Below are 23,347 nucleotides of genomic sequence, written 5' to 3'. Positions count from 1 at the left end.
AAGAAAAAAAAAATCTAACAAATACACATCAGAAGCAAGGCCAAGCTTCTTATTTCTTCCCCTTGCCCTTCTTCTTCTTCCCACCTCCACCGCCACTAGGAGTAGCTGGCGTGGGTGCGGGTTGACTGGCCGACGGGTCGGCCTCAACCAGCACCGCGTCGTCATCACTCCCCTGAACCGAGGATGCCGGGAGCGAGGTCGCCGTCTCGAAAGTCTTGGTGGTGGTCGCAGTCTGCGCAGCACCATTACCGGTGGTCCCAGACGAGCCCTCATCCAACTCCTTCATAAACCCCTCCTGGATGCTTGCCTTCTTCTTGTCCCACCACTGGCGCTCCTCGGCCAGCTTGGACTGGTGCTCTTCGATACGCTTACGGTAGATGTCATTGTTCAGCATTTCGTTGGCGGATTGAAAGATGGTTTGGCCCCAGTTAGGGGTGTAGGCGTTTGCCTGGTGATTCGAAGAAATAGGGTTAGCCATGAATCACACAAAATTAAATAACAATTCAAAACAAGAAGATATGAGTAATAAGCAACCTACCTCCGACACCACATCGCGCACTTCATCCTCCATCTCCTTCTCGGCGCGCTGGAATCGCTGCCAGAGATCATCGCCTACACTCCCACGCTGGAGGAGCATAGCCAGAGCCTGCTTCTGGCTCCGGAGCGCCAGAACGCGACGGATGTCTTCCGTGGCGCGACGGAGAAGAGCAGCTTTCAGGACAGAGTCCGGAACAGCGGGGGCCTTCTTCTCCTTTGAGGTAGACGAGGGTTCCAGATGGAGCAGAGAGAAGTAGATATCGCGTTGCAGGTGGGCGGGGAACCATGGCTCCAGGGAGGCTGCTTTTCCTGTTATACGGGGAATGAAATGTCAGTCCCATCTATGGTCATATCGGTGGGTTGTGTGCCACATACTAGCCTTGCGCTTGCGGTAAAGCGAAGAGAAGGTTGCCAGGGAGCCTAGCAGGACGCCAAGATAGGCCAGAGGCACAGCGAGACTGAGCCAGTCGACCATTGTGGGTTGTGATCGGAGGGAATACAGGGAGTCGGAGTCGAAGAAGCAGAGGTTCACGCGGTCATGGTTTGGGGAATTGGCTGAGTCGCAGCAAAGGGACACACTCAAAGGCCAGGTGTTGAGTGGGTCACGTCACATGGTCTGCTACCACAATCCATCAACTATACAATCCCCAAACACCAGCAGCCTTGCTTTTATCGTTTATTTTCAGGTTCTTCTGATTGAGAAGTAAAATTGAAAAGCATAACCCTATCCACAATCTCTCGGGAGTACCGACCTCCCTTCACTTGGATCTCAGAGGACCCGAGGATTCCAAGCAAAATAGTGAACAAAGCCTCGACTTCTACGCACTTGGATTAGACAACAGTATAAAACAGGTAAATTGGGAGGTATCCATCTTGTTTTTCTACCGTAGATACATCTATGGACCCTCCAACACAACCTCGGAAAATACAAAAGGCTCGTAAGCACAAATACATGTATCCGGTCCATCTCGCCAGCAAAGAAAACAAAAGATCTCGTCAAATCCAGGGGGAATATGGTTTTCGGGAAAAGAGGGTAAGGAAAAGCCTATGAACACAAGGGAGAAAAAGGAAAAGGAAAAGGATCATGTCGCAAAGCTCGGGTGGCCCAGCTGCTCCTTGGCGTGTTGGCTGATCGGACCGATCTCCTGCATGGCCTGCATATCCTCCAAGACGGCGTTGAAGGTCTCGGTTACACCCTGGGCCACATTGGTACGGTTCCATTCGCTGCGCATGCGCCACACGTAGTCCATCAAGCTGGTGTTGATTTGCTCCAGTTGCTCAACGGAGCAGCCGCTGGTCAGGTGCGTCAGCTGCGCATGCAGGTGTTCAACGTAGGAAGAGTCCAGGACTAGCTGGGTGGGCGGCTCCTCATTGAGCAGCGATTGCAGGTTGGCCGAGGCATTGGTCCCATGCGTGGATGCATCGAAGAGTGGTGGTTGCGGTTTCGGCTGGGACTGGCTCCCATTCAATCCACTGTTCTCTGAGTGACTGGCATCTACAGGGCCAGACAATGAGTCCCGGGGACGGGGAGAGGGCTGACTGCCACCCGGCTGGGTGTCGGGCAAATGCTCGTCCTGTGATACGCGATCAGGATACTGCATGAGGTCGGGGTACTCGTGCCGCGAGACAGGAGGACTCTGGGTGTAGTATTGCTGGTTCGAATGCTCGGAGGACTTCTTGTCGGACGTCGTCTGCGTGGTGGATGCTTCGTTGGTGTAGTCGGCGGGCTGCGATCCAGGTGCCATGGGCGTCATGGGCCCCTGCTGTGAGAAGCTGGAGAGACCGGACTCACGGCGGACCTGTTGAGATGGCGCAGTGTGCGAATACGGCGGCTTCGGCTGCGCAGAAGGCCCAAACGAGCTGGTCTGCGTCTCCTTGCTGCCGGTGTGATCCTCGGAATTGGCCATAGTAACATCCCCGTCTCCATCCCCGTGAGAGCCATTGCTCAGTCCACCATTGGGGTTAAGCTCATTAAGATCCGAACCACCACCGTGGTGGTATCCGTTGGCGAAACTCACAGTCGACCGATGTGTTGGCGTCACCGGGCGTGCCGCAGCTTTCTCGTCTTTATCGGGGAACAACTCGCCCAGGCGGATCGGTCCAGAGGATGGCCCAGACTCCGTGTTCCCATGTGGCACATTTGCTGACCCAGGCCGAGAACCAGCTTGCTCTTCTGCCGCTCGTTGCGCACGCTCAGCAGCTTCCTTCTCCCGAGCCAGCTCCCGCTGGTAAACACCTTCGCACTCAACGACAAGTGCCGGTTCACTTTGTTCGATAGTAGAAACATCGACCTCGACATTGGACAGAAGTTCATTCGCTCGCAACAGCCGTTCCTGGTCCTCCAGCTGACGAGCATCCTTCGCAATCCGTTTGATGTCCGCCAGGAAATCGCTTGAGCGCTTGTAATAGCCATTTGACAGGCGCTTTTCGATGGTCACAATCTCCATGTTGTAGAAAAATTTCCCAGAGGCAACCTCGCGGAGGCCCGGCGCACCATACTTGTCATAGGCCTTCTCAAACGGTCGTAAAGTTTGGTCCTCCACAGGGAGATCACTCGTCACAATGTTCGGATCCTCTTCTTCCCACAGGTATCGAATTTGTGATTCATCGATCACACCAGTCCTGAACCGCTTGTACTTCTTGATTTGGTCCATGATGGGCTGGATTCGGATCTTTAGAAGATTGAGGGTCTGGCGATCTTTCTTCTTCTGGGCCTTGAGCTGCTCTTTTGTGAGCGTCATTGCGGGATTCGGAGGCGGCGGTGGCGCGAGTTCCAGCTCTTCCAGTTGTCGCTTCTTGCGATTCTCCGGGTCGGGAAAGTCGTTGGGGGGAGTTTTCACGTATTCGATGAGTTTCCCAAAGAATTCGCGGCGTGCATCATGATTGGGACCGCGTAGATCGTACAGGTTCTTCTTGGAGAATCCGAAGAGGTTCCTGAGCAGCCCAGCATCCACTTCCTCACCTGTGGACTCGAGGACACCAAGCAACAGGACTGGATCAGAGGGAGGTATTGACCGCAGCAAACCCATAAATGTGGAAATCACCGCGGGTCCAACTGTGTCGTACCATGACTGCAGATTGGGGATGTAGATCACACTGGGCTTGTGTCGCTTCACCTCCGAAAAGAGTTGGATGACAGTTGCCTCAGGCGAACGGGTCGAGTCACTCAACAATATGGGAAGGTCGAATGCCTGTACATGCAGGCCCTCAAAGCTATGCAGAAGAGCCCCTGCCAGATAATGCTGGCCCATGCCCTGGGGTCCCCGAAGAAGCATCCGCGGGCGGAAAACACGAGACTGATCGAATTCCTGCACGATTTTTTCGCGTCGGAACCCTCCGGCGTCCTCGGGTTCTTCGAATTGGGCTTCCTCAAGAGCAGTGAGCTTCTTACGCTGGGGTAGAATCTCCGCCAGCAAAACTTGAATTTCGGTCAATGGCTGACGAAGGAGAGGCTCAACGATCTTGGGTAGCACAGACGCTCCTGATGAGGTAGACCGCTCGGAGGAAGGCACCATCTTCTTTATTGCCAGCATAAAATCCTTAGGCGTCACATTGATCTTCTTGGGATCAATCAGGAGCTTCTTATTAGATTGGTAGATCTGGGGATACTTTCTCTGCACGGCATTAAGGGCAGCCTCGGTGCAAAGAGCCCGCAGATCGGCACCGCCATATCCCTTGGTAATCTCCGCGAGTTCGTCTTTGATGTCGCCGGGAAGTGGTGGGTCCCAGCCTTTGGTGTGGATGTCTAGGATGGAACGACGGCCCTCGACGTTGGGCAACGAGAAGTAGAATTCGCGGTCGAAACGACCCGGGCGACGAAGGGCCGGGTCGACAGAGTCCGGTCGGTTAGTGGCGCCAATGACAATAACTTGACCACGGCCATCCATGCCATCCATCAACGCCAACAGCGTTGAAACAATGGACGAATGGATCTGCTCCTGCTTGCTGGATCTCACCGGGGCCAGACCTGGACGAGACGGTTAGCCATCAAGATTCAAGTAATGATATGGTAGATGTCTCCTTACCATCAATCTCATCGAAAAAGATGATGCTGGGCTGCGTCTTGCGGGCTTCCTCGAAAAGAAGTCGAAGCTGTCGCTCGGCTTCACCGACCCATTTGCTCAATGCATCTGCTCCCTTCCTCATGTAGAATGTAACTTTGCGGCCTTCTGAGCTGACGCTGTTTGCCAGAGCCCGAGCTAAGAGCGTCTTTCCTGTTCCTGGGGGTCCATGGAACAGGACACCCCGAGGAGGAACAATGTGGAACCGCTGGAAGATCTCCGGGTAGAGGAGCGGAAGCGAGACCATCTCCTTCAATTGGTCGATGTGCCCCTGCAAGCCTCCGACACTGTCAAAATTGACATTGACGTCCACGCCCAGCGGGTCTGCATCTGCCAACGCCTGCTTGTCCTTGAGCTTGCCCAAGTTGGCGGGAGTACCAGAGAGATTCTGGGCGGGATCGGCTGAGTGAGTTTGAGCGGACGGCACGAGTCCACCACTGGGAGCAAGTCCAGGACCCTTAGATGGCTGAGGTACCTCGTCATCGCTACTGTCGCTATCCACACCCCCAGTTGCGGCAGGAGCACCAGGAGGGCCAAGGATTGCCGACGGGCCACCGCCGCCAAATGGGCCATATGTTGGAAACAGTGTGCGCTGCCAGCCTGCGCCAGCTCCACCGCGACCACGACGAGACGGAGATTCATTGACCATTTCATTTTCCGCATCCTCCATGGGCAGTAGCAGGTCAGGTCGAATGATGCGATAATCGACATCCTTGCGGTTGCGCCGCGGCTTCTCGTAAATGATTTCTGGTTGTAGCCGGCGACGAGGACGGCCACCGCGCAAATCTTGCAGCTCTTCGGCGAGTTCATCTGCAACCTCCGACTGTCCACGAGATCGATCGGGCCGTTTACGCAAACCAGGACGGCGGCTGGTGCTGCTGTCCTCCTCATCTTCACGAGCTCGAGTTGCCTTGCGAGGTGAGCCCTGGGACTTACCTGAATCCGAGGCCTCGTCTTCTTCATTTGACTCTTCTTCTTCCGGCTTAAAGTCGCTTTCCTCGTCCTGGTCTTTGCGCTGCGAGCTCTGGGGCTTCTTGCGACTTGACCGGCGTAGCTGCGCATCTTCATCCGGTTCCGCTTCTTCCTCGGCAGCGTCATTGCGAGTCGGTCTGCTTCGCCGCCCGGTTGTGGGGCCTTCATCGTCATCGTCATCGTCATCGTCCTCGTCTTCGGCGTCGTGTTTTGCGTCACCGTTCTCTGATTCAGGAACGATGCCCTCGTCCGCCATTTCGGTGTCAGCTTGGTTTGGCTCGCCTTGGTTCACAGCCGTTGGTTCAGCTTCGGTGCCACTTTGGTGTGCATCGCTTTCCAGGATCTCCAGCTGGGAGCCTCGGACTTCGGTCGTGGTCTCCATGACTTCGGCATCGTCATCTTCTTCATCGATAACTTGTTGCTTGATCCCTCGACGCGCTCGAGAACCGCGATTGTGACTTTCCGCTTCTGGACTGAGCGTGGCCCGTTCGACAGTCTCCATGTGCCGCCCAGAATTGGTCAAGGCAAAGATGTCTTCCGAGTTGCCACGAGTGTGGCGGGTCATTCGTCGCGTCGGTTGTTGTCGAAGAGCCTCGGGTCGAACCTTCAAAGTAACCATCACGCTCTTCTTGGGTGAAGCTGGCCGAGTTTCTTCGTCCCCGTCGTCCTCAAACATCTCCTCTTCCGACCCGGGTTCCTCGTACATGGGGCGACTCGCTTGAGTGGTTCGTCGGCGCGCCGTTCCTCTGGCATTGCGCTCGACGTTCGGATCATCTGAATCTTCTTCGGGTTCGTCAAAGGAAAGGTCTTCACTGAGGTCTTCGTCATCCGAAACGATATCGTCATCTGAGTCGCGACGAGGCTTCTTCTTCACGGGTCTCGACTTCTTCGGGATCGACTTGGACCTTCTAGCCGGTCGTGAGGAACGGTAGGGGTGATCGCTGTAGTCCTCGTCCTCTGAATCGGACTTATTGGCGAGCTCCTCGAGGGGACGTTTCGAACCACGGCGCGCCATGGCGGGAGAGTGGTCGGGAGAAGGGGGGGGTTACTGAAGAAAGGGGGAAGTCAGCGCAACTAGGACTGGGAGAAACGTGGAAATTAACGTGAAAGTGACGTGAAAGTCGCATTGGATTCGAACGCCAACGTAACTATTCGAAGGTCGCGATGACGGGATAAAGAAAGCCACGGAACTTGCCGTGAATCAGATCTCGACCAGCGAAGATCAGACCACTTGGATCGAGGGAAAAGACGTGAATGACAAACCCTGGTCACCATCAGCACCGATCAGCATAACAATTGCTAATCCACCGGTTGACTGTCGCAGACGGGATAATGGTGGAGCGCAATCGGGGCCAGTGGGCAGAGGGGACTCACGGACTCGGGACGCGTGAGAAAAAAAACGTAGAGTGGGGAAATTCAACCACCAAGAAAGATGCGAAACGCTAGAAAGTGAGGATGGCAACGGCCCCGGTAGCCTCAAGCATCCAGTAATTTAAATAACCGAAGCGAATGAATGACCAAGGGCGGAAGGGACTCGCGCTCGCGGGCTGAGCAATTCACCAGCCACCTGTGGCGCAGATTATTGTGTCGGTATCACGTGACCCTGGTTTTTGAAGTGAATGCGGATGCCCCATTGTCCACCCTCAATAGCCCCGATTCAACCCCCATGAATCGGACGTATTGTAGCCCATTGTCAGATTGCAGAGTCTGAAATAGCCATTGTTCCCTATTCAGAGACTCTATAGAAGCGGATCCGGCATGGGTGGGGGAGGGGGGCATAGCGACAGACATCGATGGCAGGAGGTGTCAGAGAACAGTCGGAGAATCCGAGCAACACAGACACCGTTGGTTTGGGCTCAGCTTCCCGTCGTTTTCTGCCCGCCGACGGGAATTGCCTGGACCTGATATCATGTGACGCTGACTCATCCTCTCCATATTGGCGATCACGGGGAGAGCTATCTACACTGTGTGACCTACGAGAACTATATGATTTCTTCTGCACGGGTAATATATAGAGAGGGCTCTGGGTCATATAGTTTTTCCCATGAATTATTCTATACTTCCTGGCAATCCATGGTCCGAGCTTTAATTGCTTTAATCTCCCCCCCTTAACCGTTACTCTACTCCACCCGCTTATATGTATTTCGCAATATTTTCGATGATTCTCCCAATAATAACAGCCAATGGTCTTCTGTCATAAGAACCAAACATGAAACATGCCACTATATCAATAACACTAGTTATATCCTCGAGATATCCCCTCTCTACGTCACCAAATCCCCCAAGTATAAATGCCAAGCCATCGCCTTTCGCACTACACCGCTTCCAGTAACCTCACCTCAGGCCCTGGGAGAAGCCCGAAACGCCAGAACGACTCGGGAGAAATCCCAGCCCTTACGAATTTACACAAAACTCTTCAGGGTCATTATGTTTCCCCGACAATCCGCGCGCTGGGCACCTGCCTCTGTATCGCGGTTCTTCCAACCGGCTCTCCCTATCAGACGATCCTTCACCTCCACACGGACGGCGCTCAACTCGTCGCAAAGCAGCGCCTACAAGGACGGGGTGAGTTATTTTTGTAGCAGATATATATACAGTGCTGTCTTTTTTTTTTTCTGACTCACCTCTTCTCCATGGTAGCTCTCTGCCTATCGCACCTTTCTCGGCCCCTTTGCCAAGGTTTTCCTGGGCGCCGTGTTTACGTACCAAGTCATCTACTGGACATGGCTGAAGTTGGAGATGGATGAGTCCAAGTTGGAGAAAAATGGTATATGTTTATGACTCTACTTGATGCCTTTTCTTGTGCCTGTTGCTGATGTTTTATAGAAGAAGTGGCCGTGTTGGAGAAACAGGCCCGGGAGATCACCCCCAAGAAATGATCGTGATTTCTCTTTTATGTTGTTCCTGAGGGTTTATCCCTCGGTAATTGTATAGTATTTCCTTCATGCCCAATAATCATGATGTGCTTTTTTTTGGGTCTCTTCTACGGCAGGGCCACTGAGCTTGAATTGCTTCACATCACACATTGCGGCGATCTTACACATCACATAAAACTAAGATACAACATCCTCTATTAAATAACAAGTACTTGATCGGATCATCTCATCCAAGCTCTTCACACATCCGCCAACTTGCGTTTCCGCCGACTTCCCTGCGGCGGCTGGAGACGCGGCTTCTTCCAGGCGGAGCCCTCGACCCCTCGACTCTCAATCAAGTCCATAGAATCAGGCGCCGCATTCAACCCAAAGCCTAACTCTCCCTCGAGCATCGTGACAGACGGAAAGGACCAGTCCCGTCTCCGCTCGCCCTTCTTGAAGTGTTCGATATCAATATGATTAAACCGTTCATCCAAGGCAGCAGGACCAAGGGTGCGCAATGCGACAGTCTGGCGACAAAATCCGCACCAGAAATGTGACTGCTCACCCACATCAAGACGACTCGTGCAGACCGCAACCCCGACCTGGGGTTCAGGGACTTGATGTTGCTGGTTCAAGTGCTGAGTAAAAGTTTGCTGGCAATGGAACAGACGTTCGCAGGACGTGTCGGTTCGGACATCATGGAAAGTGCAGAACCAGCTCGGGATGTGGAGGTGCTGGGAGCTCTCGTGGCGTTTCCAGTCGGCCTTGCTCCCGAAGGACTTGGAGCAGTGCGGGAATGTGCAGCCGTAGGGCCGCTCATGGCGTTTCTGGTGCTTTCTAAATACCGCATGAATGGTTAGTCTTTGGCAACAAGATAAAATGGTTTATGGGGTGCGAAAAAAAAAAAAAAAAACACTTACTTCATCTCGCAGCGAAGCCGGGTAAGTTTCGGACACGACTCGCATTGGAACCAGCCCTGTTTTTCACTGCCCGCATCCTCGTCTGCGGGAGCTCCCTCCGAAAGTCGGTCCAGGGCCACTGAGAAGACCCTTTGAAGCATCTGGCGCTGGAGCTGAGATAGTTGGACGTTCTCAGGTTCGACGTCAATCCCTTCATCTATGTACTGGCTGCCGCGCCGCCCGCGGCTGTTCATCATTTTGGTCATGGCATTGATCAAATTGTCGGCTGCATCCGTGACGGATGAGGGCGATTTCTTGGCTCCTTGCTCTGGGACAGGGTTCCGGCTCTCACTATGAAAGGATGGGGTCAGGCCCAAAGTTCCCAGAGCTTGTAATTGAGATGTTTCGGAGTGTGTGAGTGGAATTTGGGGTTGGGTGTTATTATCGGCCGGTTTGGGTGTCGCAGCCCTAGACGAGAGGAAGTCCATGCCGTCGTGGTGCATAGAATCGCTAGTGATGTGTTCGGCGTCGGTATTACCGTGCATAGACATCAGATCCGGTTGCATGTCGAACATCGGCTCATCTTGTGGATCGCTCTTATCAAACTTGTAGGAGCGCGTGAATTGCGCATGCCAGTCCATAGATCTACTCCTGAATCAGCATCAAATCGGCTTCTTCTTGTTCTTCTTTCACGTCAATCTGTCTAAGGGCTTTCTCTGGCTTACCTTTTTAGTAGCATATCCGCGTCTTCTTCACCGTGCATCCGGCCGAGGTGTTGCTTAAAGTTATCAAGCCGCGGCCATTTCTTGTTGGGTCGGGGACAGTTTTTCCCATAGCACATATACATCATCTTGGGCCCGCGCTCGGGCTCCTGATTATGAACACATTTCTTATGACGGGCCAGGTCATTGATGGTCCCAAAGCCTTCTTTGCGGGGACAGCCGGGCTCGTCGCATTTGAAAAGCTTCCTGTGACGGGCCTCGTGTTTTCTAAAATAGTCAGACCTCTACCCAAACATGTTGAACATTAAAACATAAAAAAGGGAATGACACACCTTTTGTCCGAGGGGCATTTCCCAACCCACGAGCAGGAGGGATGTTCGCATCGAACCGAACCATCGAATAGCTGCGAAGGCGACTCGACGAGCTCCGAAGCAAATGTCGGCCCATATGATGTCTGTTCAAAACAGGTTGATAGTTCCCCAGACGAGTGATCTTTTGCAGCGATCAACGGACTCGACGTCGAGTCCAGACCCTGCGACGAGGTGACCACAGACTGGGTGGCACAGCTGGCGGTGCCGTACCCGGAGTCGGTGGAATGAAGGCTGCCCATATACTGGCTTCCATTCTCAGACGGATCACTGCAGTAGTATTTGGAGAAGTGGAAATCCGAGTCTCCGGTCGCGGCGGGCACTTGCATATGCGACAGCGACGACTGATCAGGGACACCGGTCACCTGCAGCGGATTCCAGGCGTCTTGGTTGCCCGCCAGTCGGGTGGAGTGGCAAGGCAAATAGTAGAGAGGGTGCGGGTCTGTGGAAGAAGACCACGAGTTCAGGAAGGGAGGTTGGTTGGGGGTATCAAAAGATGAGAGGTCGGCGCCCAGCTGGAGATCTAATAGAGGGTTCGCAGGGTCTGTAAAGGGCATCGAGGGCTTCAAGTCACACAGATCGTGTGTTCCATCATGGCCGACCATAATACCCTGTAGGACATCGCCAGAATCATGCCAGCTCAACTGAGGATCCTGGGGGTTGGGGAAGTCAGTTAGTTTATACTGTGTGGTTGGTGGAGGAGTGAGGAGTTATTGGGGCATGATATACCTCCATACTTGCGAGGATGTCGGATGTATACAACCAGCAAACAAAAATAAGATATCAGATCAAAGCAGATTCTCCAGGGAAGCAGGTGGGAACCATTGCATTAAATGGACCACCCCCCTCCATGCACAACTCAACTCCTATGCACCTAACGCACGCGAGAGACACGCATCCCCACTCGCCCCGAGCCGGCTTGACTTGACCACGCGGTCAAGGGAGACAGGGAATGAGCCAACAAAGACCTGAAACATGCGAGAGTTCACCCTCGCTTGTGGAATGCACCATCCCTTGATTTGCACAGCCCCTCGGTTGTGCCACGGGCGTTCACCCGGGTGTGAACGGATGAAGTCATCCCCATCCCCCCGAGGTATATCCCAATATCATCTCGAAGTAAACACTCAACTTGGAAACTAGGGGTGGAAAAGAACCATGGTCTTCGGATTCTGATACTTCTGATCCTGCCTCTCTCTCTCTCTCTCTCTCCTAGTCTGCTGAGAAGAACCACCTACCCACGGAGCATGGGTTCACGATCAGCCCTGCACGAGGCAAGGAGTAAAGATAAACGCCCAGCCCCTCAGGAAGATCCCCAGGTTCGTTTCCAAAGGGCGGTGGCAGCAGAGTCAGGCAAGGACCACCACCCAGCCGTGACAGGTGGGATCGACATGACCCGATCGGCAGCTGTCGTCTTGCTTGGCTTCGTGGACAAGGGAGAGAGAGACTTGAATACGAAATACGACGCGTGGGTGTCTCTGAAACCATGACATTCACAAGCATATATAAACTTTGGACTAAAACCCTGGGGATGACTTCGAGTTCATCTGGTTGCCGTGGTCGATCATGAAACAAGCAAAACAGGGTTTTTCTTCGATGTCTCTCTGTTTAACCAGACGGAGAGATTCCGACAAGTAGCCCAGTAAGAAAAATAAATAAAGAAATGAAAATGTTATAAATCATCAGGAAATGCATAAAAATAGGTCAAATATGATCCCTCATATGCCATGCCCCTTTTAGTACAATGCGCCATCCGTCTGAGACCAAATTCCCGCAATGCGCCCTAAATTAAGCGCAACATGGGGTTATGTTCAGCGTCATTCCAGTCCGTGCAATTTCCACTTTGAAAGAAACAAAAGCAAAATAAATACTCGGCCCTTTTGATACACCAGAAATAATAATATACATGAAGAGGGTATATGCACTCAATGAACAGGGGAAAATCGTTGCCGTTTGTCCACTTTGACAACCATATCCAGGGGTATAGGATGTCCAGGTGTAGGGAACCTCCGGCACCGCAGAGGGATTAGGGACATAACCATTCTCTGTGGGATATAAAGCCTCCTGAGGTGGGAACTGGGCTTCCACCACGTACGATTGCTGCAGCATGGCCACGTCCGTTTCAGGGATTTGAAGCCACGGCATCGCGTTGAACAGTGGGTACGTCACCGAGTTCTGATGCAGGGGGTGGATCTGGACTTGGTCCAGGTCGAGCGATTGGCCGAACTGGTTCACGCCATAGGCAAATGGATCGTCGGAAGTGAAGGAGCCGGTGATAGACTCCAGCTCCATCGAGAACTCGGCGCTGGAGATCGATGGGTCGCTGATCAGCGCCATATCGAAAGCAAAGGGGTGGGCAACGGGAGTGTCGGAGTTCGGGTACGGCGGCTGCGCGAGCTGCGGAGACACCTCGGGGGCATCTTGTTGATATGGCGTGGCGAGCGAGGGATGCGACTCGGCGGATGATCCGCTGGCAGGATCCACAGGGTTGACGTGCATACCAGACGAGGCAACGCTCTGTTTCGCCAGCTCCAGGACCGGCAGGGCCAGTTGCTCCATATTTTTCCCAAAGTGGACCGTCAACTTCTTCCAGCTGCCACAGACCTGGCCATAGAACCGACATGGCTCCCGCCGGGGCGTTTGCTCGGTCTCAAGCCGGCAAGTGTCGATCATTCGCCAAAGCTGGAGGTAATCCTGCTCGTCCTGGCTCCCGGATGGTCCCTCAGAAGTGGCCGAGGGCTTGGTCTTCTTGACCTTGACTTTCGGCTCCGATAGCTTGTGTTCTCGAACCAGGTTTGCACAAAGTTGTCTTTGCGGAAGCAAGTGTGGTCATGCCCAGGATATGAGAACGTCCACCATTCCAATTGTCGATGTCATTCACTCTCATACCGCACCCAATCCGCTTTATGCTTGGATTATTTGGGTTCGTTGCAGTCGTGAAATGTGCAAGTAAATGGCTGCAAATCCTCATGGAGATACTTAGTCCAATCGGATGGTTTATGGAGCTTCTTCACCTCGAAGCGGATGGGACACTCGAGCTCCGCAGGGAGGTGCTGGACGGGTGGGAGTGGGACTCCAGGAGGTAACTGGGTGGTGACAACAGCGCCTTCGACTGACCCATACGGCTGGTCACGGCTTTGATGAAAATCTGCCACACGGAACTGGGTCTGACCGGCCTCAGGAGCCTTGGGATGCAAATAAACCGGCATGGAGGGGTCAACTCCCTGGCAATCACTGATAATGTGTAGCGATAAGCCATGGATTTGGACTGCCAGCAGGACTGCCACCGACAGGCGTCAAGTGGATGGCATCCGCCTGGAAGGAGATTTCCTCGGGACCCCAAGGTGCTGAGCGACATGGATCCTGTGGGCGTATTTCTTGAAGAGCCTCAACTGGCAACTGTGGGGAGTTAGACATATTCGGTAGATATATATATATAGCCCAGATGAAAATAATCAGAAGCAATGCCATCTGGAGAATTAGCAGGGAGCCTCGGTTGGGGGATAAGAGGTTGAAAGAAAGCAAAGCAGAGCTTGCCAGAGCCTCATCGCCCCCATGCGGCTAATCCCCAAACGAGCAAGATTGTCTACATCTTGACTGTAGGAGAAAAGAGGAGTAAAAAGCAAAGATGTATGTAGATCTACATTTCCGTGGTACCTTGGTGGCCGAGGTCTAGGGTTGAGCCATGTGTTCGGATGCGACGTCATGTTCTGATATCTCTAAATAAACAAATGATGCAACGATAAGAAGGAATAACCACGCGTAGGAAAAAAAGAACTTAAAAAGGAAATGGAAAGAGAGACATCCGCGGAGATATCCAGGGATATAGTTACACGCCCCTGAAGAACCTTACATATAACCTCGCTGAACGCAACGAAAACGGAAACGGAAACAGAGCCTCAAGAACAATAGATCATCCAAATTACATGAGAAAATAAGAGAAAAAGAAAAAGAAAAAGAAAGAAAAAAAGTGCACAGTATGGGCTTGCGAAGTCTTTGTGGCATCATCATCACGTCCGCAGCAATGGGCCCTTGGCACTCGGACTCGTGGGTGCCGACTGAACCACCAGCTTGGTCGGTGCAGCAAGTTTCTCAATCCCCTTGAGAGCCAGACTTTCCCGAGAATTCTTCAATGGCTTAGCCGGGCTATCCTCAGCAACGAGCGTGTCCGTAGACGTCTTAGCCAGTTCCTGGAGTCGCGCCAAGACTACCGCAGAATCCGAGTAGAGGACAATACCAGGCGAATAGATGCATTGGCTAGCTCGCTCCTTACCACTGGCAAAGTCCTCATGGGCGGCCTCTCGCAAAACGCGCGGGAAGGTGCGGAGCACGACGTGACGACTGGGATCGGCCGTGGGGGCCGAGGGAGCCTCTTTCATCACTCCATACTCGAGCCATCCCTCGTTGGACACGCTCTCCGCATCCGGGGCCGGAAACATGGCGAGCACAAGCTCGCGCTCAACCCGGGCGTGGCGCCAGGTTTCGGCGGCGAGTTTGACGATCTTTCGGACGCCGGTCAGGAGCGAGTCCAGGTGCTTCGGATCGGCAAAGTGTTTGATATGGTCGATGATCTCGTCGACGATCACCGCGGCGGCGACGTTGATCGATTGCTTGGCGTCGGAGGTGGTGTAGGCGGCTTTGAGGGTCTGCTGTCGCCAAAACGCTTCGCGCCGCACTGATTTACGTCGGATGTCCATCGACAGCATTTGGAAGAACGTGTCTGCCTTGTCGTACCGCCGGCCCAGGGTGAACAGGAAGGGCTGAAACACCCGGTAGGTCAGCGTCTTGGATACGACGTGCTCGACGTACGCGCAGCGCAACTCGCGCGATGCTGGCGTGTTGTCCAGGAAGTATGGTAGCTCTGCCGGAATCTTGGATAGGATGTCTTTGGGAGGGTCGATCGGGAGGTATGCGAAATGCTCTTTGGCAAGATCGTGGATCAGATGCGAGAGCTGCGTGAAACAGTCCAGACTAAAAAAGAAGAAAAGAGGTGCTAATTAGAGATCGAGTACATTTTATAGCGTTATCAACATGAAACAAAAAGAAGGTCTATAGGAAATGTAGGCCGGCGTTTTGACCTGATTCACAAAGGAAATATAAAACGAAAGACTTCGTTCGAGTCGAAGACTCAGGGCTCACTTACAAGAATTGATCGCCCTTGGTGCTCTTGAGGTCAGTGGCCTCCCCAGGCTGTGCAGGGTTTTCCTCAGCCTGTCGCAGTCGTGGTCCAGATGGTCAATCGTCGATCGCATCTCATCCACTGCACGTTGTAGTTGCTGCTCCTTGACGACTCCATCTCCCTCGAGCCTCTCCTTCTCTCGCTCCGAGCTAGAGAGTTCGCTGTTTTTGTCGGCAAGTTGTCTTTCCAAGGCGGCCCGCTCCTCAGCCCAGTGTTGTTCTTTCTCGCTGAAGTGCGCTTCCAACGCGGCGATTTTTTCGTCGAGTTCTTTGGCGGCTGCAGCAAGTTGTTCGTCGTGGGAGTGTCGCAAGCTTTCCATTTCCTTTTGTTTTTCCTCCAGCTCCGCTAGCTTGGCTGCCAGCTCGTCGCGAATCGAGCCGAGTTCGGCCAGCTTCTCGGCCAGCTCGGCCTCCTTGGATTCCAGCGTATTGATTTTCGATGCCAGCTCGGCCTTAATAGCCTCGAGTTGGCTGCGCTCGGTCTCCAGTAGCTCCTGGAGACTGGTCTTCTCCTGGTCCCATCCATTCTTGCTGGACTGGTGTTGATCAACCAATTCCTTCTCGCGCGTTTCCAGCGTCTCGGCGGCCGCCTTCTCGTCCTCGTTCTTGATTTCTTCAAACAGTTCCGTCAGCTCCTGCTTCTGTGCCGCAAGAGCTTGAGTGTGCTCCTCCTTTTGCTTTTCCTGGTCTTTCTCGTGGGCATCGCGGGCGTCTTGGATGTTGGTGTTTAACGTGCTGATCTGTTCCTCAAGCTCGACCTTGGTCTGCGAGAGCTCCTCGTTGGACTTTTGATGGACCGCCAAGCCATCTTCAAGATCCTTCTGCTTTTCTTGCAGGTTTCCGAGCTCGAGTCGAAGCTCGTTGATCGTGTTCTTTAGCTTGGCGCACTCTTCGGCACTCTCGTTGGCCGTCTTCTTCATTTGAGCTTGCAGGGCTTCGATGTAGAAGTCCTTGTGCATTAGAGCTTGTTCATGTTGATTCCCGATCTGCTTCATCTCTGCCTCGCGACTTGACAGCTTGGTGTGAGTAGTTTTAAACCCATTCAGTAAACGATTAATGTCCGGAATTGCAGATTGAATTCTTTGAAGAAGTTCAATGTGTTCATTGTCATTTTCCGGGGGCGACATAGTCCCATTCTCATGTGGCTGACCATGATTCATCGATAGCTCTCGGATAGCTTGGAATGACGCGGCATAAGATGGGTCTGGAATACTGTAGCTGCGGGACATGAAATGTGGCTCTGGCGGCGGATGGCGCACATAGGGGGCATATGGGGGTACAACCCCCGCAGAGCTCATCACTGGAGAATTAACCGCAGTTGCAAAGCTCGGGGCCGTTGATGGTGGTGCCGCATAAGCCATTGACATTGGCGGGGCTGCTGGGGCCGGTGGTGGAGGAGTTGCGGTTGGCGACATGGTTGGCGACATATAAGGAATATGAGTACGGGCAAGTGGACTGCTGACTTTGGGCACTGGTGAGGCGTATGGCATAAACCCAGGCGACACAGGATGATAGAAAAGATTCTCTGGTGGAGGACTTGACATAAACCGTGCCTCGGTCAGCGATGGCGATGGCAATGGCACCAGAGCCGGGACTGGGGAGAATGGAGCAATCGGTGATGCAACTGGCGTTCTCTCTTTGGGCTCGGCTGGAGGGGTTGGTGGCTCTTTTGCCTCTGCTGATGGTTTCTGTTGGGCTGGAGTGCTTTGCTCGTTAGGTGTTTGCGTTTCTTCAGCACATTCACCAGACGACTCAGACGAGTCTGGTTGGGTCAAGACGTGCTGCTCGGAGGGTTCGTTGTCAGGCTGGGTGTCCGTGACGAGGGGTTGTTGATTCGAGTTGGAGTCGGGACTGGCTAGCGGCGCAGTACCACACTCGTCATGGCCGGCTGCTGAGATTGATGGCTCCTTAGCCTCCACAGGCGGGTTCTGTTCAACCACAGGCTCGGGCTGTTTTTGTTCTTCTTGATCCTGTGCCGGGAGTTCTGGGCTGGTAGGAGCAGGAGATTCAATCGTAGTTGTCTGGTTGTCGGTCACTTCAGGGCCTTTCCCCTTCTTAATCTTCTGCTTTGCTCCGGCCTTGCCATTCTTATCCTTGGCCTTGGCCTTCTTGCCACTGGCAACCATCGCGGTCGAGGGATGCGTGCCCAAGGTTTTTTAATGGCTCGAGACGTGTTTCCAATAGAGACTCGGTGTCAAATTGAGCAGGGAGGATCACAGTGAGGGCTAGATCGGGTGATTGATAGGCTTCACTGGGTGTACATTTGCAATCTGCCCCGGCGATGCCTCAAGATATAGCCCAACGGCCGCACAAATTAGGGAGAAAAGGGGGAAGTGGCGCAGAAGAACAACAAGGAGTCCAAGGTGTTTAGTCTGGTGGACTATCGGGCAGAGATCCGAATATTATGCGGATCAGAACCGAGTGGGCACAAATGATGGCGATACACGACCGTCGCCCCAGCACGCAGCCTATTCGAGTAAGTCCAAATCTCAATGCACGCCGAGGGAGTTTGGACAGGGTCTGGGGGGGGGGGGGTGGTGTAACAAGACCAATAAGCAGAGAAAGATGAGAAGAGATGGATGGATGTAGCGCAAAAGGAATTAATTAATAGGTACCGTCTAGAAGACTCGACAATTTTGCATGGTGCATTTGGAGACCAGACGGACCGAACCTTAGAGGGTTTGGTACCCATCAGGCCTGTCCGAAGGATCAGAATGCAGCATTCAATTCCGACCCGGCGCGAGGCCAATTGCTGTGCGCCATGCTAGCATTGGGCAGCAAAATATATATATATATATATATATAGATCGGGCTTGGATTTGAACAGAGTCGCTGGTGGGGATGACTCCTAAGCTGACATGTTCAATTGATGGCCCGAAACCATATGTGGATGTTGCATTGTAGCAGGGAAGAGGTGAGTCGAGTACATCTTCACGGGCTGTGGGTGGACTGGGGGAAGTGAGGCATTGAGGCCGCAATGCGACACCCCACTGGGCATTTCCAGGGCGATTTTCCACTTTCTGGACTATACCTAGTATTGACCAGGGTAGGATAATAATAGAGATATATTTGTAGTAATAACGCCAACAATATTAAAGAACAATACTAATAGATAATTAAATAATAAATGTTATAAGAAATTGTATGATTTTCGCATACAAAAAAAGCCTGCCCTAACCCAATGCAGACTGTCTCACGTGACCTGGACTTTGCACCTCGTCCTATCATCGCCGCCCGAACGGTCATCAACTTCTCTCTGCCCATTGTCCCTCTACGCCATGTTCGCCGCCAGAAGATCCGCCGCCTCGTCACGGCTGCTGCGCCAGCCTCGTCGACATGGCTCGCATGCTGCGCACCACGCCGAGCCCGTGAGCGAAGGCTTCGGCGTAAGCTTTCTCCCTCCCCCCCCCCCCCCGGCGACCCGATCAGACCGGGACTCGCGACGAGGCCCGTAAAGTCTCAATCCCCTGTGACCATGGGCTGACCTTTTGTTCTTTTCTTCTTCCACGCCACAGCGCAGCTTCTACGTCACCATTGGCAGCTTCGCCTCGGCCTACCTCCTCTACCGGGTTAGCAAATCGAACCAAGAATCCGACTCGCCGTCATGGATCTCGAGCTTCATTAGCAAGTGGACGCCCTCGCAGGAGGTGTTTGAGGAGCGGAATGCTATCCGCACTGCTGTCATGGAGAAGGCCGCACACGACCGCCACCTTTTCCAGAGCCAAGGGCCCCGTGAAGCCTACGACCTGAAACAGCCCGAGTATGTGATCCCGCAGACATTTTGTTGGTTTGAAGGTATGAGGCGGGCTGTACTAATTTTTACCTCTTGCTTGATAGGATGATGAATGCTGGGTCGCCATTCAACGTGTCCCCCGGTTCGCAGGCCGACCTGAGCGCCGTGGTGGCTCACTATCAGCGCCAGAACAAGGAGATGGAGGACGCTCGCATTGCGCGGACAAAGGATGGCAAGGTGGTGTCGCTCTATGATTAAGCCTGCATCTTATCACTTTTCTTTGGTTCGAGGGTTTGGTCGACTGTCTGCCATAGACATGCGCAGTAGGGAGGGAAAACATGTACATATATGTAGGGGACTTGAAAGTCAATTCGGCACCTGATCATTGAATTTCGTTTGTTCAAGGATATCATATACATGCATCTAATTCGTAAAGTTGTATTAAAAATAATCTTGTTCGGTTGCCCTTTAGTGAGTACTGTTGACAGCCGGCACAATCTCCAGCACGACCCGCCCGACGCCTTCAGACTGAACATCTAGTTTCTGCTCGACATCCAGCTCATCGGCACTGGTATTCCGCAGCACAGCAAGAAACTCATCCACGCCCCCGCCAACCCCAAAGTAAACCTTCTTGGCAGCAACCAGGGCCCGGCTTCTCGTCGACGCAGAGTTAGAACGGCGCAGCAACGCCAGCAGAGTCTCAGAGAATGCAGTCAGCGATGCCGGTGAATAGATGGTTTCACTAGCAAGCACCAGGGTCCGCCGTTCTGCGACACCGCTCGCAGAGAGCACAAAATCCACGAATTCGGGGGACCAGGCGCCGGAAATGAAATCGACGGTGATGCCGCGCTGGGCGAGGTCAGTCTTGAACTCATCCAGCAGTTCCGGCGTGACATCGAGCTCGTCCTCTACAGTCTGAGAGGGGTCCTGCTCTGACTCGGATGAGACAGACTGCTGCGAAAGGCAATTGCGCCAGGTTAGAATGAGGTTCGGCAGCGTGACGAGCCGAAGCACGGCGGAGTTATAGTCCGCAAAGGTGAAGTGAGTGTTTCCGGGACTCGGCCCGGATGTAGCAGTATCGACTAGTGTGCGAGCAAAAAGCGTCAGAGACGGTACGGCAGTGCCTGCACCGAGCTATATATCCATCTTGTGTTAGCAGTTGCAACCCTTATCAAACCCTCTCTCTCCACCAGATTGACTCGGCATGGAATTTTGCTACAAACCTCGATAACATGGGCATCTGTCTGGAAGTCATCTTCTCCGGTGACAAGTTTAGCCAGGTCCAGGGAACATTCCCAGGTCTTGAAACCGCCTTCATAGAAATTGGGCTTGAGGTCGCCTTCTTCCAGGCCGGCAATCAGCTCTGCATTGTCATGGTCGCCGCTGTCCTCGGCCATCAGCTGAGTGCGGATGTCGAAGATTTCTCGACGAGCAATGACCACCGGGGAGTCGCTGATGGCGAGCCGGTTGTAGGATATTTGAGATGGGAGGGTAGCAAGCTGGGAATTGGGTCAGATCGAGAATGCAATTGGTATATCGACATATCCATAGAATGCCATGCTCCTTCCAAATTTTCTCTTTGGAGAAGAATGCTCGCCATAATTTCAAATATTCAAGGTCCTAGGCAAACAGATAGAACATCTGTATGGGGCACTTACCCACTCATTCAGATCATGTTTACTTGCTTTGACCAGCTCCGGGAGGGAATTGGCATTATGCGAGGGGACTTCAAGGATATCGTTATTGGTCCCGGATTCATCAATGTCAATGTCATCCCCAGAGAAGCCGAAGCTGAAGGCCATGGTCCAGCCTGGATAGTGAGGCAGTCACCGGAAGGACACTCGTACTGGGCTACCGGGTGCAGCTGAAAGTGTCCTTTCCTCCAAACAAGAAAAGGAAACAACAAGCATCAACAAGTTATAAAAAATGTAAATCAGATCATTCTGCAGTTATTGTCGATACAAAAATTGCAGTGGGCAAGATGCTGACTAACCGAATTCGAGTGCAATATCGACACCTGAGGCATGTGTATACCCCAATAGGAAGGTGTACCCTCGAACTATACAAGACCCACGCATGGAGAGAAGCTACAGGGAGACATGGTTTAGATCCATTGGTAAATATATCAATTCTGACTCCTGGGATTTGATTTTAGGTTATTCTTTACTGTAAATCAAGAGCACGTTTTGCTCGTGTGTAAGCCAAGCTAGTTCAGATTGTCTAGCTTTCAATGCATCATATCCAATTCATCAGCAATCAAATAACATCTATGTGTACTTTCAATATAGCCCAAAAAAAAGGAAAGAAAAACAGCAACCTAAAAGCTACCATTGGTCGCCTTCGACGCAGCGACAGCCAAATCCAGGGCCTTGAGCACATCGGCCTTGAGATCCTCAGCGTCTTCGACTCCGCAGCTCATGCGCACAAGGTCATCAAAGACACCCGCAGCCTCACGCTGGTCCTTGGGAATACCTGCATGGGTCATGCTGGATGGGACCTCACAGAGACTCTCAACACCGCCCAAGCTCTCGGCCAGCGTAAAGATCTTGGTATATTTGCAGAAGAGATGCGCGGCGTTTTGGCCGCCCTTGATGCGGAAACTGAGCATGCCGCCGCCCATGCCATCGCGGTGCTGCTTCACAGCGATGGCGCGGTGTGGGTGGGAGTCGACCCCCGGGTAATTCACCGAGATGACATGTGGGGACGATTCGAGGGTCTGCGCGACTGTAGTGGCGTTCTTGGTTGCCTCGCGGGCCCGCAAGTGCAGCGTCTTGAGACCACGGTGCGCGAGCCAGCAGTCGAATGGCGAGGGGACGGCGCCAATGGCGTTCTGCAGGAAGGTCAGGCGTTCTTTCAGGCTTTCAGAGCTGAAAGCAGCGACGCCCATCAGAACATCCTGGAATCAGAAGTTAGAGGATGATAGCACAATCGAAGACCTGGTGGAAGAAGACCCACCGAGTGACCATTGATATACTTGGTGACAGAGTGCACGACAATATCCGCACCATGATCCAACGGGTTCTGGACATAGGGGCTCATAAACGTGTTATCGACCACCACCAGAATCCCATGACGGTGAGCGATCTCCGCCACAGCCTGGATATCCACCAGGCCCAGGGTTGGGTTCGACGGAGTTTCAATCCAGATGAGCTTGGTATCGTTTGGCCGAATCAAATCCTCCACATGCAGCTCGATGCAAGGCGAGAAAGTCACATGGACCCCGTGCGCCGCAGCAACTTTGGTGAAGTATCGGTGTGTGCCGCCGTACACGTCGGACACCGAGACGACATGCGAGCCTGCCGCAAGGGACTGGAGGATGGTAGCTGTGGTGGCAGAGCCCGACGAAAAGGCGAGGGCGTATTTGGCATGTTCGAGGGCGGCAACAGCTTGCTCGAAGTTGTCACTGAAAAAAAAATATGTCAATTCATGCCAATTCTTCCACTCCCGCGAATTCGCAAAACTAACCGGTTGGGGTTGGCACTTCGAGTGTATTCGTACAGACCCACGGGACTTCCGACACTGGTCTGGGCAAAAGTAGTGGAAAGAGAGATCTAACCAGAATTGTATCAATTTTTCGGTTGCAATTCTGCCCCAGGACAGCTCAACGGACTTACCGGCGCAATGACGGCGCCTGTCGTCGGGTCGTGAGGGGCACCGGCATGCACCGCCAACGTGCCGAAGCGACGCTCACTCGAATAGCCGTTCTCCGTTGATCCCATGATGGCGCGCTATTTTTGAGGATTAAGAGTTCACAATTGCTGGATAATAGAAGTGAAGAGAGGAAAAGAAAGAAAGATAGTATGTGACTTTATAGGATGAGATCACCGCTCTTTGTGGTACCAGAGTTGGCTTAGGATTTCGACATCCGCGTCCCAAATTGATAATCGGAGAAGAAACCCCTGGAAGCGGCTGAGTGCTCTGCGAAGGGGGAAATTTAAATGATTTAACCCTGGAACCTGGTTTATATTGCTCATAGCTTGGAGCATACAACGATCGTCCACTGGACAAGACACTCTCCGAGC

The 23,347-nt window shown here is 53.0% G+C and overlaps 9 protein-coding genes across 9 annotated transcripts; 2 read left to right on the top strand and 7 right to left on the bottom strand.

Moving 5' to 3' along the window:
- Window positions 1-49: 49 nt before the first annotated feature.
- Window positions 50-1,012, bottom strand: NUU61_007064 (Sec63 complex subunit SEC66; the record flags this gene model as incomplete). Its single annotated transcript, XM_056657589.1, has 3 exons — window positions 50-448; window positions 539-846; window positions 913-1,012. The coding sequence occupies 3 exons, from the start codon at window positions 1,010-1,012 to the stop codon at window positions 50-52; spliced, it is 807 nt and encodes a 268-aa protein (XP_056510389.1).
- Window positions 1,013-1,619: 607 nt separating this feature from the next.
- Window positions 1,620-6,585, bottom strand: NUU61_007063 (chromatin segregase YTA7; the record flags this gene model as incomplete). The annotated part of the gene is made up of 2 exons (XM_056657588.1): window positions 1,620-4,504; window positions 4,563-6,585. 2 exons carry the CDS (start codon window positions 6,583-6,585, stop codon window positions 1,620-1,622), a joined length of 4,908 nt encoding a protein of 1,635 aa, XP_056510388.1.
- A 1,412-nt stretch (window positions 6,586-7,997) lies between these two features.
- NUU61_007062 (uncharacterized protein) lies at window positions 7,998-8,449 on the top strand (the record flags this gene model as incomplete). The annotated part of the gene is made up of 3 exons (XM_056657587.1): window positions 7,998-8,135; window positions 8,211-8,337; window positions 8,397-8,449. The coding sequence occupies 3 exons, from the start codon at window positions 7,998-8,000 to the stop codon at window positions 8,447-8,449; spliced, it is 318 nt and encodes a 105-aa protein (XP_056510387.1).
- A 236-nt stretch (window positions 8,450-8,685) lies between these two features.
- NUU61_007061 (putative C2H2 finger domain protein) lies at window positions 8,686-11,152 on the bottom strand (the record flags this gene model as incomplete). The annotated part of the gene is made up of 5 exons (XM_056657586.1): window positions 8,686-9,265; window positions 9,349-9,972; window positions 10,053-10,316; window positions 10,382-11,070; window positions 11,147-11,152. The coding sequence occupies 5 exons, from the start codon at window positions 11,150-11,152 to the stop codon at window positions 8,686-8,688; spliced, it is 2,163 nt and encodes a 720-aa protein (XP_056510386.1).
- A 998-nt stretch (window positions 11,153-12,150) lies between these two features.
- NUU61_007060 (putative C2H2 finger domain protein) lies at window positions 12,151-13,623 on the bottom strand (the record flags this gene model as incomplete). The annotated part of the gene is made up of 3 exons (XM_056657585.1): window positions 12,151-12,197; window positions 12,385-13,223; window positions 13,394-13,623. The coding sequence occupies 3 exons, from the start codon at window positions 13,621-13,623 to the stop codon at window positions 12,151-12,153; spliced, it is 1,116 nt and encodes a 371-aa protein (XP_056510385.1).
- An 801-nt stretch (window positions 13,624-14,424) lies between these two features.
- Window positions 14,425-17,718, bottom strand: NUU61_007059 (uncharacterized protein; the record flags this gene model as incomplete). Its single annotated transcript, XM_056657584.1, has 2 exons — window positions 14,425-15,407; window positions 15,558-17,718. 2 exons carry the CDS (start codon window positions 17,716-17,718, stop codon window positions 14,425-14,427), a joined length of 3,144 nt encoding a protein of 1,047 aa, XP_056510384.1.
- A 1,055-nt stretch (window positions 17,719-18,773) lies between these two features.
- NUU61_007058 (putative NADH-ubiquinone oxidoreductase 178 kDa subunit) lies at window positions 18,774-19,583 on the top strand (the record flags this gene model as incomplete). The annotated part of the gene is made up of 3 exons (XM_056657583.1): window positions 18,774-19,043; window positions 19,108-19,352; window positions 19,430-19,583. The coding sequence occupies 3 exons, from the start codon at window positions 18,774-18,776 to the stop codon at window positions 19,581-19,583; spliced, it is 669 nt and encodes a 222-aa protein (XP_056510383.1).
- Window positions 19,584-19,793: 210 nt separating this feature from the next.
- NUU61_007057 (protein-histidine N-methyltransferase) lies at window positions 19,794-21,127 on the bottom strand (the record flags this gene model as incomplete). Its single annotated transcript, XM_056657582.1, has 3 exons — window positions 19,794-20,459; window positions 20,549-20,824; window positions 20,984-21,127. 3 exons carry the CDS (start codon window positions 21,125-21,127, stop codon window positions 19,794-19,796), a joined length of 1,086 nt encoding a protein of 361 aa, XP_056510382.1.
- Window positions 21,128-21,642: 515 nt separating this feature from the next.
- On the bottom strand, window positions 21,643-23,044 carry NUU61_007056 (cystathionine gamma-lyase CYS3; the record flags this gene model as incomplete). The annotated part of the gene is made up of 4 exons (XM_056657581.1): window positions 21,643-22,221; window positions 22,281-22,728; window positions 22,791-22,876; window positions 22,940-23,044. The coding sequence occupies 4 exons, from the start codon at window positions 23,042-23,044 to the stop codon at window positions 21,643-21,645; spliced, it is 1,218 nt and encodes a 405-aa protein (XP_056510381.1).
- Window positions 23,045-23,347: the final 303 nt, after the last annotated feature.

Source organism: Penicillium alfredii (assembly GCF_028826965.1).
Source record: "Penicillium alfredii strain IBT 34128 chromosome Unknown utg000009l_segment0_segment0, whole genome shotgun sequence".
NCBI classification, from domain to species: Eukaryota; Fungi; Ascomycota; class Eurotiomycetes; order Eurotiales; family Aspergillaceae; genus Penicillium; species Penicillium alfredii.
The sequence above is the reverse complement of the archived record's forward strand: the minus strand, read 5'-3'. Positions and strand labels throughout refer to the sequence as shown.